This window comes from Amphiprion ocellaris, chromosome 18 (genome assembly GCF_022539595.1).
Source record: "Amphiprion ocellaris isolate individual 3 ecotype Okinawa chromosome 18, ASM2253959v1, whole genome shotgun sequence".
Classification (NCBI taxonomy): domain Eukaryota; kingdom Metazoa; phylum Chordata; class Actinopteri; family Pomacentridae; genus Amphiprion; species Amphiprion ocellaris.
The window spans coordinates 15,603,280-15,620,160 of record NC_072783.1 but is presented as its reverse complement, the minus strand read 5'-3'; the positions used below and the strand labels follow the sequence as shown (position 1 = coordinate 15,620,160).

Below are 16,881 nucleotides of genomic sequence, written 5' to 3'. Positions count from 1 at the left end.
TGTTAGGAAAAATATGAACTTTACTGTGTATTCTTGTTCACTGCATATATGGAACAAGCAGCTAAAAAAGGGCACATTCACTGTAAATCCCCTTTGGAGTTACATAAGAGGCTGCTGAACTGGAGTGTAAGATCACTACCGACAGTGAGAGGGCTTACTGTTCCTTTGTGTGTTGTTGGTCCATAGTTGCTGACACCACTGACATTATCACTGAGCTCAGACACAAATACACACACACACAATTTGAGTTAGCTCTACAAGCAAAGAGTCTGTCACCGACTTTGAGTTAAACTCTCCTTCTTCTGTCTCTTCCCCTGAAGCAGAAAGAAACACGTACAGACACACATGTGCGCACACACACACACACACACACACACACACACACACACACACACACACACACACACACACACACACACACACACACACACACACACACACACACACACACACACACACACACACACACACACACACACACAATACCCCAGCATAGACTGTGAGGGCTTTAGCACTGAGCTGACACTTTGCAATCTGGCCATAGTAATCCTATTAATCTGTGTCTCTGTGTGTGTATCTATGCATGTGTGTGTGTAGTCTGGCTTGTTGAGGACCTAGAAATGGAATACTTCAGCTTGTGCTTGTACATCTATGTCTGTTGCTGTTACTGGACCCCTCACTGCGCTCGTCTCACTCTTGAATGTCAGTGGCTTTATAGCTGCAAAACAAGCAGATGGATCAAATTCCTTTTATTCATAGGGATTAAATCAGATACAATTCACAAGTATGCTGAACCTTGCAGTAATCATACACGGCAACATGACAGTTGCTTGTGTATAAGCATCCAGATATTTTCCTAGTCCAGATATGACTGTTGCCTTTGTTCAAGATAGTCATTTAAATGGCATTCTTTAAGCTCAGGCCTCTCAGTGCACCAAGCCTAATAGTCAGACTATCTCAACATTCACTCTTGCCCTGCTGATAATATTTTTTCGTTAAATTAGTTTTAACCATGTATGTTTTTATTTTCCAAATAAAATCAAATACAGGTGAATGGGAACTTCAAAATGTATGTAGTGTATGTATTTATTTGCCCAAATGACTAATATTTTGATACTGAAATATCTCCACTGGACTTAATAGAGATATTTTTATGGATCAAATGACAATTTGCAACATGAGTGTGAGAGGCTTAGCCCGCAGTGAATTATCACCTGACTCTGCAGTTTCTTTTAGTTCTGGGTAGGATTTTCATTTTTGGTTTCACTGTCCAGAACATTACTCCTTTTCAAAATGTTTTGGGGGGAGTTTTGTGTCTTTATTTGATATTAACACCTGACAGAGACATGCAATGTGGGGGAAAGATAGTATAAGTTGGACATGCAGCAAAAAAATAGTCAAGCTAGCCAGGAATCAAACAGAGACTTGCAGCTCAGCTCATTTGCACCTATGTCATATACAGTACATCTTAACCACTCAACTATCAGGTCAGCCCTAACTTTACTGTTTTACTTGAGTTGCACAGCTCGAATCAACCTTTCTTCCAGCTACAACAGACAGCTGTTCTTATTAACAAGTATTTGATAAACACACAGAGGCTTTCCCTAGAGTTGGATAGCGCCATAGGAACTTAGACAAAGACAGAGCTGGCAAGAGAGTTTATATATATATATATATATATATATATATATATATATATATATATATATATATATATATATATATATATATACACATATATATATATATATATATATATATATATATATATATATATATATATATATATATATATATATATATATATATATATATATATATATATATGTATATATGTATAGGTGTAGAGTTTACAGTGTTTACAAATTTACAAGTCTTTGCTTGAATATATTTGGCTGCCACCACTGAATGTCTGAGTTTGTGCAGATGTGTGTGTGCCCCTTCTTTGTGTACCTGCTCTTCTGCTGAGAACTTCCACCACTGAGGCGGGGAAGAAGCCCACCTGGTCTGTCCCCCGCTGAGTGTCATGGACGTGACCTTTCCACCGGCCATCCGAGTGCTGCTCCAGGACCTGACACAAACAAATCATGAGTATGCTTCATCTGAAATTTGCGTGTAACTGAAAACAGCATTAGCCTCGAACAGTTCACAATCACATCAGAGTGATCACACAAGAGTATGCAACACAAACAATGACGGGAAAATTATTCAGTGATTCCGTGATGTGAAGACTGAGAAGGTTGATTAGAGGCAGAAAAAAAAAAAAAAAACTCTATCCCTTGTCAACCATATATCAACTCTGAGTATGCAAACCATGTGTGTGACTCCCCGGGACATGCATTTAAGACCATAATTAGTAGTGAGCCATGAACTGGAAGTACACAGTCTATTCATTGTGAGTGTGAACAAAATATCTTCCAAGTCCAAAAACAAACACATCTACTTTCTGACAGAATACCACATAGCAGCGTACGAGTTCAAACAGCAGTCTAAGATGTCCTTGGGGTTCATATAAAGATATCAAAATACATGGTTATAAGTGCATAAACACACAAATGCACGTATGTGTGAAGAAGTGCAAACATTTTGTGTGTGTGTGTGTGTGTGTGTGTGTGTGTGTGTGTGTGTGTGTGTGTGTGTGTGTGTGTGTGTGTGTGTGTGTGTGTGTGTGTGTGTGTGTGTGTGTGTGTGTGTGTGTGAATGAGCAAACAAGCCAGTAATGAGAGAGTGATGGCTGCAAGTTTGAGCCTGTTTCTCTGCTGTGGTGTCTTATTTAGAGTACACTAAATTATCCTGCAACATCCCACACAAATCCTAACTTTAAGCTGAATTATATGATTAAGAACTCATTCACGGAAGTCTTCATTACGCAGTTTTTCATATAACAAAACACTGCCTTTGGTTTCCCTGAGGTGAATATGTGGTGTTCAGTGTGATTCCTTGATGTAAAACATTTAGATCCATTCAAACTGGTAGTGTTTGAACAACTTTTGTGAAGTGTTTTCCATTTCCATCATTCGTGTGTGTATTTGCACTCTATTATTTGCCCTTTGCTTTTCTCAGGATCTGACATCACAATAGGTTTGCCTTTTGAGACAGTCGCTATGGCAGACTGAGCAATGATCATGGAGCCGCAAGCCAAACAGAATTGAAACTGAGAAATATGGCAGACAGCAACAAATTGGAGTTTTTCACAAGTCTTTCACAACTTGCATAACGTGTAAAGTTGATCCAATGGAAATTCCAGGAATCATCTTCCCCTGGCACCACCATTACGCTTTGATTTTGCTATGTTTATAGCTGTTCAAGTAGGCGAAAATTAGCAAAAACATTTCTGAAGTGCTTTTCGGTCTGTCAGGGCATAGTCAAGTGTCCCAGATGCTGTGTCAGCTGTCTTCTACTACGATATACTACAGGGGATAACATCAGCAACAGTCATGTCCAAATCTCATTAAAGTTCCTGCCATCCAGTGTCTGTTAGGTAGTGCCATTATCAGGCTCATGTGATACGTAATAAATATGTGACCCCTGCAGTAATGAAGGAGCTGCTACATTTATTACTTTAATCTTCTACTGTGTATATGATGGAAACTTACTGATGAGCTTAAAACATTATGACAGTCTGCCTAATATGCTCATGGTCCTTTAGAATGTGCCGTTAAAAAAGCGTCGGCCCACCAAGGCATGAACTCTTCAAGACCTCTGTAGGCATCCTATGGTATCTGACACCAAGAAGCTGGTCGAAGATTCTCTGAGCTCTGGAAGCTGTGAGGTGGAACCGCTATGGATCAGATGAGTTCCAGCACATTCAGGCTACTGTCACCACTGCTGAATGAAAGCTGCCCAAAAGCCTTGGAATTTGGCTCTTGTCAAAGTCACTCATGTCTATACAACTGTCCAATTCTTCCCTATCCAACTCGTGGAATACGAAAACTGACTGTTCAGTCACTGTCTAGTATCAGACCTGGACACACGCTGTTGTTATGAGCAACATTATTCACTTTTGTAAGTGGTCTGAATATACTCATCTCTATCTGTAATGGCCTATGAAGGAGCCAATTTCACAATGGTGTCACTATTAGAAGAGAGAACTATGTGGGCCACTATAGAGCCCCAAAACTAACAAAATGTAGTCAGGTGGATTTGTCCCTCTGGTTTGAAGGTGAGTTGCTGCCCCAAGTGAAGGAGTTTAAGTAGTGTAGTAGCAGCAGTGTCAGCAGTGGTGCACACGTTGTGCTGAATAGTCATGGTGAAGGGGTAGCAGGAAAGCAAAGTTTTCAATATCCTAGTCAGTCATCTTTCCAACCCTCACCTATGGTGAAAAAAAGAATGACATCGAGGATACAAGTGGCCGAGATTAATTTCCTCCGTTGGGTGGATGCACTCAGTCTTAGAGAATGGGCAAGGAGCTTGGACATCCAGAAGGAGCTTGGAATAGAGTCGCTGCTCCTTCACATCAAAAGGAGCCTGTTGAGAGGGTTTTTGTCTGTCAGTACAATTCCTCCTGGTCGCCTTCTTTTGGAGGTTTCACAGGCACATCCAACTGAGAGGAGACCCTGGAGTAGATTAAAAATTTGCTGTAGGGATTACATATCTCAATTGGCCTGCGAACATCTTCAGACCATCTAGGAGAAACTGGAAAACTTTGCCTGGGAGACCAATGTCTGGAATGGCCTCTCCACTACCTTTGGACAAGTGGATGAAAATGAATGAATGGATATGTGATAATGAGATAGACAGCTGTGAGATGTCCAAAGCAGTGATTGGTCCAGGGTTTTATTAAAGATAATTTCAAGACTTCACAAACAGCTGTGCTGCTTAAAGATCAGTTGCTCCTACAGGAAGTGAGTGTGTGGCCGAGGCCATGGCTGGTTTGAACGTAGTAGTGTTTATCATTTAGCATGTATGTCAAGCTGATATGAGGTCAAGAACTCATGAATGATAGAATAATCATGACTGAATATCTTTTTAAACCCATTGTGTGTGAAATTAACTGATTTTGCAGCGGCCCTGGTGGCCATAAAAAAGACCTTGCAAGAATCCAATCCAGGGAAATGAACAAGCTGAGAACAACATTTTGGCTCTGATTTCAAGACAGGAATTGTTAGAATGTAAACAATTATAAAATCACAAAAATAAATTTGCTGTATTACAAACAAGGCAGAGGCATGTCACAATTGTCATGAATCCACTAGGGACTGCAGTGAGAAGTCACAACTATCTACACTAGACAGCCACACCAGTGAACGGTTTCCCTCTCAAAAGGATATATGCACACAAAAATAAGTACCATAATCAGATCTCCAGCCCGCAGGTTAAGTGCAGTAGGGTCATGGAGGTTCCAGTAGTCCTTCACTGCTCTGACTTGGAGAGAATTTGACGCCTCTGTAAAGAGAAATATAGAGACACGTCATCACAGGGCAAAGGGTTTCTCCTGCATTGTTTAACCGCAAAAGTGCCAATGTAGCACTGAAAAAATTTTTAACAGGTTCAGGCAAATGGGTTCTGTAAGCGTCTTGAGACAATTTAAATTGTAACTGGCGTTATATAAATAAAATTGAATTGAATTGAAGAGCTACAAACCTCTGAGGAGCTGTTTGATCTCTCTGCTGGCTGAGGAGGTGGTGAACTGGTTGACAATGTCCAGAGCTGTCTGGTTGTATGTGTTGCGCATGTCCACACTGATGCCCGCCTAGGTACACACACATTGTGAGAGAAATGTGGGTAAGATGCAACTCAAAACAAACCCTCCCTCAACTCCCCTTTATTAAAGAAAACACAGTGCAAGTGAAGTGTAGAATGAAGTTGCATGCGCTTAGCTTTCAACACGGTCTATCTGCACTGATAGAAAACTAAACTTGAAATTGAAAACAAGGCTTCAAATTCGATATTAACTGAACAGAAATTATGTTGGTCGTCTTTGCTTACATCAAGCAACAGCCGCACTACTTCTGTTTTGCCATAGAGGGCAGCCTCATGGAGAGATGTCCCTGCTTTGGTGGCTCTGTTGATGTCAATGCCAGCTTTAAGCAGCAACCTAGGCAATCAAATCAGAAACACACATTTAAGGCCAAGTTACAGGCGAACAGGCAAAGCTCAGAAACAGATTCATTCATTGAATTGTTACAGAAATCTACAACATCACATTAAGTCATATACCCCCCACTCATCCACCTACCCACATACACAAGCTAACAAATACTGTATGCCTCTGGTTTTGTGAGAGGCTCAGATGTAGGAATGCTGATGGTGTCGTATCCAGACAGCAGAGCAGGAGGAGGCTCACCATGTGGAGGTGGAGTCCACCTCCACATGGTGAGGTTTTTGAAGATGTAAACAACACCGAAGCATCACTGAAGGACACTATCTGGATTCATGAACATGTTTTCTGAATGCTAACCAGTGTCAAGTACATTGTTACCACCAGTATATCTGGTGGGTGCTACACTTCTGCATCTACTTTATTTGTTGTTTCAGGCTGTTTCCATTCAACCGTAGAGCAATTTAGGGTTATTTAGGTATATGTGCTGGACATCTGTAAATGATTAGGGTGGACAGATACCTTACAGAAAAACTTTTAAAGAGCTCAAAGGAGCTTCTTAATTATTGTGGAGGAAGACTATGACACAGTATCAGGTCCGATGTCAGGTGAAAATATTGAAAGACTAAGTCACATCTCTGAGAAAATAGTGAACACTGGAACTAATTAATATTAATGTGGTGAGAGACAAATTTAATGTTTTTCCCCCTTACATGTCTAAGTACTATTACTGTTGGAGCTGTTGTAAAGACAGGATCATTTTGCATTTTCTTCAGAGGTTCAGAACTACCAAAAACCCATGGCATTTCTCTGAAGTGGTACAGGAACACAAGCATAATTTTACATGGAGTAATACCATACTTTGAACATTGCTTTGTACATATAGGGCAGAAGGTGTTGTTAGAGTGGAGGTGTGCGCAGATGAAAATATTGGGAGAAAAGTCAATAGTTTTTTTTAATTTAGTCTAAAATAGAGACATGAAGGTTGAGTGGTAGAGTGGATTGTCCACTGGTGCTGTCCGTTGCCTTGATGACGGCTTTGCCACCACTGGTGTGTGTCAATGGCGAATAGGAGACATTGTAAAGTGCCAGGGTGCCCCTAAGGTAGAAAAGTGTTTTTTTTTGTTTTTTTTTTTTTAAGAAAAATGCTTTCAAGTTCTTTAGGGTTCACATCAGTGAGGATTTCATGAAAGCACAGCAGACGTACTTTCTGAGGAGGCTAGGAAAATTTAGATTGCGACCAGCACTCCTCTGCACCTTCTACTTGGACAGAGACCATTGAGACCATTTTCAATAGCATCATCACGGTAAGGCATATGGCAACTGCACAGAAGCAGACAGTCAGTGCCTGCAAAAAGTGATAAGTTAGTGATTTTATTGATGTACAAAGGTGTGAAGTAGTAGTCAGTTGTGATTTTCTGCAATATGTTTTCGGCATGGCTCTTAATCTCTGCGCCAATGACTTTGATAAGCAGTGATGTTTTCTTAAGTTTTCTTTTCTTTCCATGTCTGAGGAGGTGGGGATGATGTGAGGCTGAGGAGACTGTAGCTCCGTTCACTTGATCAGAGATGGACGAATCCTTCACCGTGCTCAGACTCTCTGTGTTACTGGAGGCTGTCGCAGTCGATGCCGTTTGGTTTGTACCATTGGATTCTCCAGCCGATGAATCGCGGTGGAGGGGTTTGAGTGTGCCTGTGATCCTGGGGGACATGCTGTCTGGGGCAATAGATAGTGGTAGGGTCTCCCAAGGCAAACTGGTCCTGAGGGAGGGACCAGACAAAGGGCGATTCAGAAAACCCTGATGACAGCAAAGAGAAGGTAAGCCTTCATCTCAACCGGATCAAGAAAACTGGGGCCTCTCCCTGGAGCCAAGTCTGGGAGGGAGCTCGCCAGAGAGCACCTGGTGGCCGAGCAATGGGGCCCCGTGAGCCTGGTCGGGCACAGCCCAAAAAAGTAACACGGGGTCGCCGCCCCATGGGCCCACCACTCACTGGGCAGGAAATTGGGGTCGGGTGCTATGCTCACCGGGCAGTAGACAGGAGCAAGCATCTAGGCACCCTGCCCCCTGGTGGCGTAGACACATCACCTCACATCGCCAGTGAGGTGATGTTCCACCTGACTGGCAGGGAAGGAAACTGAGCTGGTGCAGGAGGTGGAGCGATACCGGCTAGATATAGTTGGGCTCACCTCCACGCACAGCAAGGGCTCTGGAACCAGAATCCTGGAGAGGGGTTGGGCTCTCTCCTTTTCCGGAGTTGCCCAGGGTGAGAGGCGCCTGGCAGGTGTGGGGATAGTCATGAGCCCCCGGCGAGCGCTGCTTTGTTGGAGTTCTCCCTGGAGAATGAGACGGTCGCCTCTCTGCTGCTGCATGTTGCGGAGGGGAAAATTCTGACTGTTGTTTGTAATTGTGCACCGAACAGCAGTTAGGAGTATCTGGCCTTCTTGCAGTCTCTGGGTGGTGTCCTGGAAGGGGTACCGCCTGGGGACTCCATAGTTCTCCTGGTGGAGAACTCCTGGTGACCCGGCCCTGGATAAGCGGAAGACTATGGATGGATGGATGGATGGACACTTTTATTTTTACAGTGCTTTTGTCCATCTTTTTCACTGTTCATTGTATATTCAATATTCAGTCCCTCCAGGATTACGCAGGCGTTTTTTGAGATTGTTGCGGCAGAAAATGCCTGAATTTGCGGCAGCTTTTCTAAAAAATTGCGATGTAAGTTGCGATGTTTTAAGCTTATTTGTTGTGATGAAATTGCGGGAGACAGTGATAGTTGCTAAAAAGTTGCATTTTTTCAGCTTATAGAACATGTTACAACATTGTAATTGACAACATTTATTCCAAAATTAATTCTTTAATGTTCCAACCCATTTACACAAAGGCTGGCATACCATGGTGGTAAATTAGCAGCAGCCAGATACTGGTTTAACATGAAGTGGTTGGTAGATTTAAGGCACAAAATTATAGATTAGTATGGAATGATTCAAATTTGGACATATCTGTCAGTGGCTTAAAAAGTTAATTTCACTTCCTGGCACACATGTATTCACACAACAGCTCACGGCTTGTCACGTCAATTAACAAGAAAAGCACACAGAGAGCGCGGTACTCCACCAAGACTCAAGCTCTCTGGGCACTGTTCTTGAGCTAACCTGAAGGCCACATGAAGTCTGAAGGTCTGTAGCAATTGACTCTGCAGAAAGTTGGCCACCTCTTCGCACTATGCGCCTCAGCATCCGCTGACCCCGCTCCGTCAGTTTACGTGGCCTACCACTTGGTGGCTGAGTTGCTGTTGTTCCCACACACTTCCCCTTTCTTATAATACAGCTGACAGTTGACTGTGGAATATTTAGGAGCGAGGAAATGTCATGACTGGATTTGTTGCACAGGTGGCATCCTATCACAGTTCTACGCTGGAATTCACTGAGCTCCTGAGAGCGACCCATTCTTTCACAAATGTTTGTAAAAGCAGCATGCATGCCTAGGTGCTTGATTTTTTCACCTGTGGCCATGGAAGTGACTGGAACACCTGATTCTGATTATTTGGATGGGTGAGCGAATACTTTTGGCAATATAGCAATATAGTGTATATAAATATATATATATATATATATATATATATATATATATATATATATATATATATATATATATATATATATATAAAAATATATATATATATATATTGTGGTGATTTAGTTCATAATTCACCCAATGACAGTGGGTCAGGGCAGGGGGGAACCTTTGTGCATCATGGGGACAGTTTACAGTGTTACATGTTAATGGTTTTGTTGTTGTTTTGCCGGTTTTTATGGAGAATAAAGCCTGGGCTTCTGTGTTAAACACGCCACCTCCGACTCCCATTCTTCGGCTCGACAATATATATATATATATATATATATATATATATATATATATATATATATATATATATATATATATATATAAATAAATTTTATATATATATATATATATATATATATATATATATATATATTTTTTTTTTTTTTTTTTTTTTTTTTTTTTCCACCACAATATTGCACAGGTCTGTAGCAGTAATTTTTGTTGGTAAATGAGAGACATTAGAATTGGACGTCTGCATTTTCAAACCAAAAACAAGGAAGTGAATTCGCTGACGTACATGCATTACGGTTGCGCTGGGGACTGCTATGATTGGTGGAGCTCATGGAAGGCGGTTCCTTAGTGTTAACAACAGCTGGGCTACGGCAGACAGCGTTCGCCGAATCCAGAAAACAGTAAAAAAACACAGCAGCAGTCTCACCAGCTTAACACCAAGGAATGGATGTGTGCCGGAGCGATGACTGAGATGGCGCTGACTGAGCGGCAGCCAATTGCAGCAGCTCCAACCCCTCTCTTTGTTTACAGTGACCTTTTCGCACTTTTAGCTTTTCTGTACTTTTTTTCTTTTCTACAGTCATCGGTCCGGCACACGGCCATTCCTTGGTGTTAAACTGGTGACATTGCTGCTGTGTTTTTTACTGTTTTCTGGACTCTTATCCCTTTGATGCGCAGTGTGAGTCAGGAGATACCCATTTTCTATTGGATTTGGGTCACTTTTGACCCATGTTACGTATCAAAGGGTTACATACTGCATCGGGGCGTCCTAGCTCAACGGGTTAAGCGGGCGATCCATGTAAAGGGGCTGGTCTCCAGGGTTCCATTCCTGCTCGCGGCTCTTTGCTGTATGTCTTCCCCCCACTCTTCTCCCCTGTTTCCTGTCTGTCTCCACTCTGCACCTATCCAATAAAGCCGAAAAGAAAAAAAAAAATACTGCCTTGGCAAACACTTTCTGCCGTAGCCCAGCTGTTGTTTACACTCGGGAGCAGCTGTTAGCGCTTAGCCAGGCTAGGCTACATCCCGAAGCGCAACCAGAGATCTCTGCTGAACTACAGAGGAGAAGGAGGGGATGCAGAGCCGGAGTAAAATGCCGCGAAAGGAGACAACGGTATAAACCATGCCTTCCATCAGTTATCACTGGAAATGTGAGGTCTCTCCTAAATAAGACGGATGAGCTACCGGCGCTAACACGGCTACAGTGGGAGTACCGAGAGTGCAGTCTACTTCACTTCACGGAGACCTGGCTGAACGAGCTTACACTGGACTCACTGGTGCAGCTCAATGGGTTTCATCTGATCACAGTGGACAGAGACCTGAGGGAGAGTGGTAAGAAGAAAGGCGGGGGAGTAGCGATGTTTGTAAACAAGTGGTGTAACCCAGGGAACATTTATATCAAGGAGCAACGGTGTACCAGGGACATTGAGCTGCTAGCTGTTAGCATCCGGCCGTATTATCTGCCGAGGGAGTTTTCACGTTATTGCAGTGACAGTGTACATCGGGCCTATTCAATTGGCAGCCCGCGGGCCGCGGGCCCCTCACAACTGGCCCACCCCCCAATGACCCCTTTCCAACCATCTAAAGCAGCCCTATTCAACTAGCGGCCCGCGGGCCACATGCGGCCCGAAAGCATTGCGAACATTGAATGCAACACTTGCCGTAACCTAGCAACTAACCCACAATGCATTGTGTTGAGGAGACGCGTTTGAAAAGTTAACATTAGCAGTTCTGTACAGGTGAAAATAGCGTCATGTCTTTTTCTATCCTGAAACGACAAATCGGCGAGGAAAACCGTCGGTTTAATCCTGCGTGGACTGACAAGTATTTATTTATTTACCACCAAGTCCGAATGCCAAACCAATGTGTTTACTCTGCAACGAGTGCGTTGCAGTGCTGAAAGATTATCATGTCCGAAGACACCACATTGAAAAACATGCCGCGTTTCGGACAAACTTTCCCGAGGGATCTCATGAGAGAGCAGCTATAATTCAAAGTTTGACTGCATCTTACAACCGGAGCTGTACTACAATGAAGCGGACCTGCACAGCTCAGGAAAGGGCCACAGCAGCTTCATGGCAAAGAAAAAGAGGCTGTTCACAGACTCAGAAACTGTGAAGGACTGCATGTTGGCTGTCGTGGATGAAGTTTTAACGGACGATAAAGTTAAGACGAGTGTGACATCTGCTATCAAACAGGTACTCCTGTCTGACACGTCAAACATTCTCGCCACAGATGTCTTCGAGACATGGTAAGTGCAACAAAGCAGCGTGCTGTAGCAGATACTAAAGGTAGTTTTATGTATTTATGTGACTATTTTCTGTTCACTTATTATAAGTTTAATATTTAAGAAAGACATTTTGTTTTGACAGTTATTTCACTTAGTTGCACTTTATTATGCACTTTGATGTCAGATTTATTTCATTTCAAAGGGATAATAACTATCACTGTGCCCACTGTTTATTTTTTTTTTGATTATATGCACTGAAGCTGTGACTGTCTCAGATGAGACCAAATACGGACAGGGACAAACTCTGTTTTTTGTTCTTTCAAAAGAAGAAAAATGTCTCAAGTTCTGAAAAGTTACTGTTAACCAAGTTACTTTTTAATGCACTTTCAGATGTAAACAAAACAAAAGATGGTGTTTCTAATCTGCACTTAGTTTTTATGTTCATATGCACCTTAACATGTGCTTATATTTACCTATCAAAATGTGTTGAAGTTGTGTGTTTGAAATGTAAAATTTAAAGAAGCAGTATTTCAGCACAGGTTTAGTTTAAGTACTGCTCTTCTATTATGTTTATATCCTTTTGGATGTGGCAATACGTTAATAAACATCCAGTGTCTTTGTTATCTTATCTGTTTGTGTTTATTTTAAATGGTTTACTTTGCTCAGTGTCTGCTAAAAACGTTCGGCCCAGCTCATGTTCTTAGTCTGAAAATCCGGCCCCAGTGAATTTTTAATTGAATAGCCCTGGTGTACATCCCTTCCTCGGCCAACGCCGACTCAGCCTGAGAGCTCCTCCACAGTGTGGTTTCACGGTTACAGACAGCGCATCCTCAAGCCTTCTTCCTCATCACAGGGGATTTTCAACATGTTTCCCTGGCTGCCACTCTCCCCGCCTTCCATCAGTTCGTGGACTGCCCCACCAGGGACAACAAAACTCTGGATCTGCTCTATGCAAACACAGCAGATGCCTACAGTTGCTCCCCCTGCTTGGCCACTCAGACCATGACCTGGTCCATCTGCTCCCTGCTTACACGTCTTTGGTGAAAAAACAACCTCCAACCAAAAAGTGTGTGAAGCAGTGGTCTAAGGAGGCCAGTGAGGCACTCCAAGATTGTTTTAACACCACAGACTGGGAGGTGCTCTGTGGGCCACATGGACAGGACACTGACAGTTTAACGGACTGCATCACGGGATACATAAACTTCTGTGTAGAAACCACCGTACCCACTAGGAGGGTACGATGTTTCTCAAACAACAAGCCATGGGCGACTCCTGAGCTGAGATCCTTGCTGCTGGACAAAAGGAGGGCCTTGAAGCCTGGTGACAGAGAAGACCTGAGGAGGGTACAGAGAGATCTTAAAAGAAAGATCAGGGAGTGCAAGGCCGGCTACAGGAGGGAAATGGAGGATCAGCTGCAGAACAACAACACAAGAGAGGTCTGGAGAGGACTCCAGACCATATCAGGGCAGGGCAAGGGCAAAAAAGGGGAGCCTGAACCTGGGGACAGAGACTGGGCCAATAAGTTAAACCTGTTTTTCAACAGGTTTGATACTGGTCTCATCCCCTCCCCCTCCAGCCTGAGCCTTGTCCAGCCTGCCTCCAGCTCCTCCTGCCTGCTAGCTCCATCCCCCTCACCTCCTTCACCACCACCATCTCTGGGGCTCTCCTCTCTCCCCCCACCTCCACCTCCTCCTCCTCTCTTCACACCAACAGTGGATCAGGTGAGAATGCAGCTTAGGAAGACCAGAGCCAGGAAAGCCACGGCTTCTGATGGCATCAGCTCTAAACTCTTCAGGGACTGTGCAGACCAGCTCTGTCAGGTGGTCTGCTACATCTTCAACCTAAGCCTGAGTCAGGAAAGAGTTCCTGCCATGTGGAAGACTTCTTGTGTGGTCCCAGTCCCAAAGACCTCATGCCCCAAGGAGCCCAACCACTTCAGACCTGTGGCTTTAACTTCTCACCTGATGAAGGTACGTCATCCTGAACCATCTTCGCCCCCTGGTGAGTCCAAACATGGATCCCCTGCAGTTTGCGTACCAGCCTGGTATTGGGACGGATGACGCCGTCCTGTACCTGCTGCAGAGATCCCTGTCTCACCTGGAGGACACTCGAAACACCATGAGGATGACGTTCTTCGACTTCTCCAGTGCCTTCAATACAATCCAACCCTCACTGCTGAGGGTGAAGATGGAGAGAGTGGGGGTCAGTGACCAGCTGGCTGCATGGACCATGGACTACCTCACAGACAGACCGCTGTATGTGAGGCTACAGGACTGTGTGTCTGATGTGGTGGTCTGCAGCACAGGAGCCCCCCCAGGGTACAGTACTCTCACCTTTCCTCTTCACCCGCTATACATCGGACTTCCGCTACTCCACAGACAGTTGTCATCTCCAGAAGTTCTCCGATGACACTGCCATCATAGGATGCGTGTCAGAGCGGAAGGACTGTGAGTACAGGAAGGTCATTATGGACTTTGTCTACTGGTGTGAGCAGAACCACCTCCAAATGAACGCCAGCAAGACAAAGGAGATGGTGATCGATTTCCACAGGAAACTCTCAAACACTCCACCGCTGAACATCCAGGGACTTAACATTGAGAGAGTGAGGACCTACAAGTACCTGGGTGTTCACCTAAATAACAAACTGGACTGGACAGATAACACTGACTCTCTGTATAAGAAGGGTCAGTGTCGTCTATACCTGCTTTGCTTAGGAGACTCGCATCATTTGGTGTGAGCAGGCCACTGCTGAAGACCTTTTATGACACTGTGGTGGCATCCATGGTCTTCTATGCAGTGGTGTGCTGGGGAGGGGGATGCTCTGAGCGTGATAAGAACAGACTAAACAGACTGATTAAAAGAGCCAGCTCAGTCTGTGGCTGCCCCCTGGACTCCATGGAGGTGGTGGGAGAGAGGAGGGCTCTGGCCAAACTGTCTTCTATCATCAGAAACACCTCCCACCCTCTGCATCAGACTGTAAACTCCTTAAGAAGCGCCTTCAGCAACAGACTGGTACACCCTAAATGTAAGAAGGAACGTTTCTGGAGGTCGTTTATCCCAACATCAGTCAGACTTTACAATGCCGCCGTATAACTGGTCTACCTCTGTTATTGCTGCACTTTTTCCCTCACATATACATACCACTTATGTGCAATAACTGTTTCAACCTCATGTAAATAGTCTTCTTAAAGAAAAAAATCTTCTGTGTATATAATGTTCTCTGCGTTTTTGCACTGTGTGTTTCTATTTATTCTGTACTGCCTTTATACTATTTTTTTCTCCTTGGAGCTGCTGTATCGGTGAACTTTCCCCACTGTGGGATCAAAAAAGTTTATCTGATCTTATCTTAAAATTGCGGAAAAGTTGCAGTGATTGGACAAAATTGCAAGGTAGCGCAGAATTTGCGAAGATCGGTTGAATTTGCGTGAATTCGTGCAATTACAACATTGCGAATTCCTGGAGGGACTGAATATTTGCCTGAACATGTTTGAATGGGTGCATTCTGTCAATAGTTTAATTGCAGCACTAGGTACAGACACAGTGAGGTAAGAGTTTTATTGCAGTGCTAAGTTATTATTGTATATGACAATACAAGCTTCTAAATCCTTTGAATGTAAGTGCACACCATTTACCACACTTAAGAGTGAAACAGCCAGCAGTAGACAGGATATTTTAAGATAAGATCTACTTTATTCATCCGGGAGGAAATTATTTAGTTGTTGTAGTTTATTTGCTGTGATTAAGTTGAAATAATGCCACCTGCATATTGGTTGTGATCCCTCTGAGTCTTGGAGCTCTCTCTCTCTCTCTCTCCAGAGTGAATGTCTGGTCTCATGTCTTCACTATAGGCTAAATTAAATTTTCTCATTTTTTTCTCTTAATGTTTTGTTCTCCTTCTTTCTGTAGCAACTTCTGGCCACAAAACATTACTCAAACTACAGTATGTTACTGCTCCTTATAAAATTCTGAATATTTCACATTTGTTTCACGCTTGTGTCACGCTCTCTTTCTTCTTTCCTCTAAAAACAGAAACAGGGCTCTTTTTATTTTGCTCTGCCTCATGCTTGAGCTTAAACAGTTACACTACCTGGGGTAGCAACTGCTCGCTATCTGGTGAAAACAAAAGCACTGTCCTTGTTCTGTTTTGATTGTATGGTTGCAGACACACTTTCTTTGTGCTGTAAATTGAGCCATTTGTTGTGTAGTAAAACAAGGCTAAATGAAACCATATACTATTAATCAACATTTATTTTAGAATTAGAAGTTAAAGCAAAAAAATTGTCACTAAGTATATGAATAAATATTAACAATTCATTTAATTAAGCATTGCGTGTACTGTGTAAAATGACACTTTTGAAAAAGTCAATACAGTAGGATAAAAGTAAATTTGACAAGAAAAACCATCACCATTTAACACAAAGTCCATCATTCTGTGTTCACCCATTTACTATGGATTAATAAGATCTTTTAAAAATGTGATATTGTTACATTATGCATTTTTTCTTGTAAAACTGTACCTTTTTTTAAAAAGAATCACAAGAATACAGGCAAAATTTAACAAGAAAAAACACATTCTTCATTTCATCAAGTGTGAAAATAATTTAATACTACTAGTTTTTATTGTAAATTAAACATTTTAAGTCAATACTATAAAAAACACAGGCTATGGCTTTGTTATTTTTAGACTTATTATTACACTATTGAGATTTTGCTTTTTCCTTTTTTGTTTCTTTTTGCAGTGGCTTTAAATATAAACT

The 16,881-nt window shown here is 42.8% G+C and overlaps 1 protein-coding gene across 8 annotated transcripts in view; it reads right to left on the bottom strand.

Annotated features, from left to right (window-relative positions):
• The window catches only part of LOC111577809 (caskin-2-like), a 96,764-nt gene that overhangs the window by 22,858 nt on the left and 57,025 nt on the right, over positions 1 to 16,881 (bottom strand). For all 8 annotated transcript variants that reach the window (XM_055004339.1, XM_055004338.1, XM_055004342.1 and 5 more), the window contains 4 exons: positions 5,929 to 6,037; positions 5,584 to 5,692; positions 5,291 to 5,385; positions 1,954 to 2,071 (listed from right to left, as the gene is read on the bottom strand). In XM_055004339.1, the coding sequence (XP_054860314.1) occupies positions 1,954 to 2,071; positions 5,291 to 5,385; positions 5,584 to 5,692; positions 5,929 to 6,037 (431 nt within the window). The remainder of the gene's footprint in view (positions 1 to 1,953; positions 2,072 to 5,290; positions 5,386 to 5,583; positions 5,693 to 5,928; positions 6,038 to 16,881) is intronic.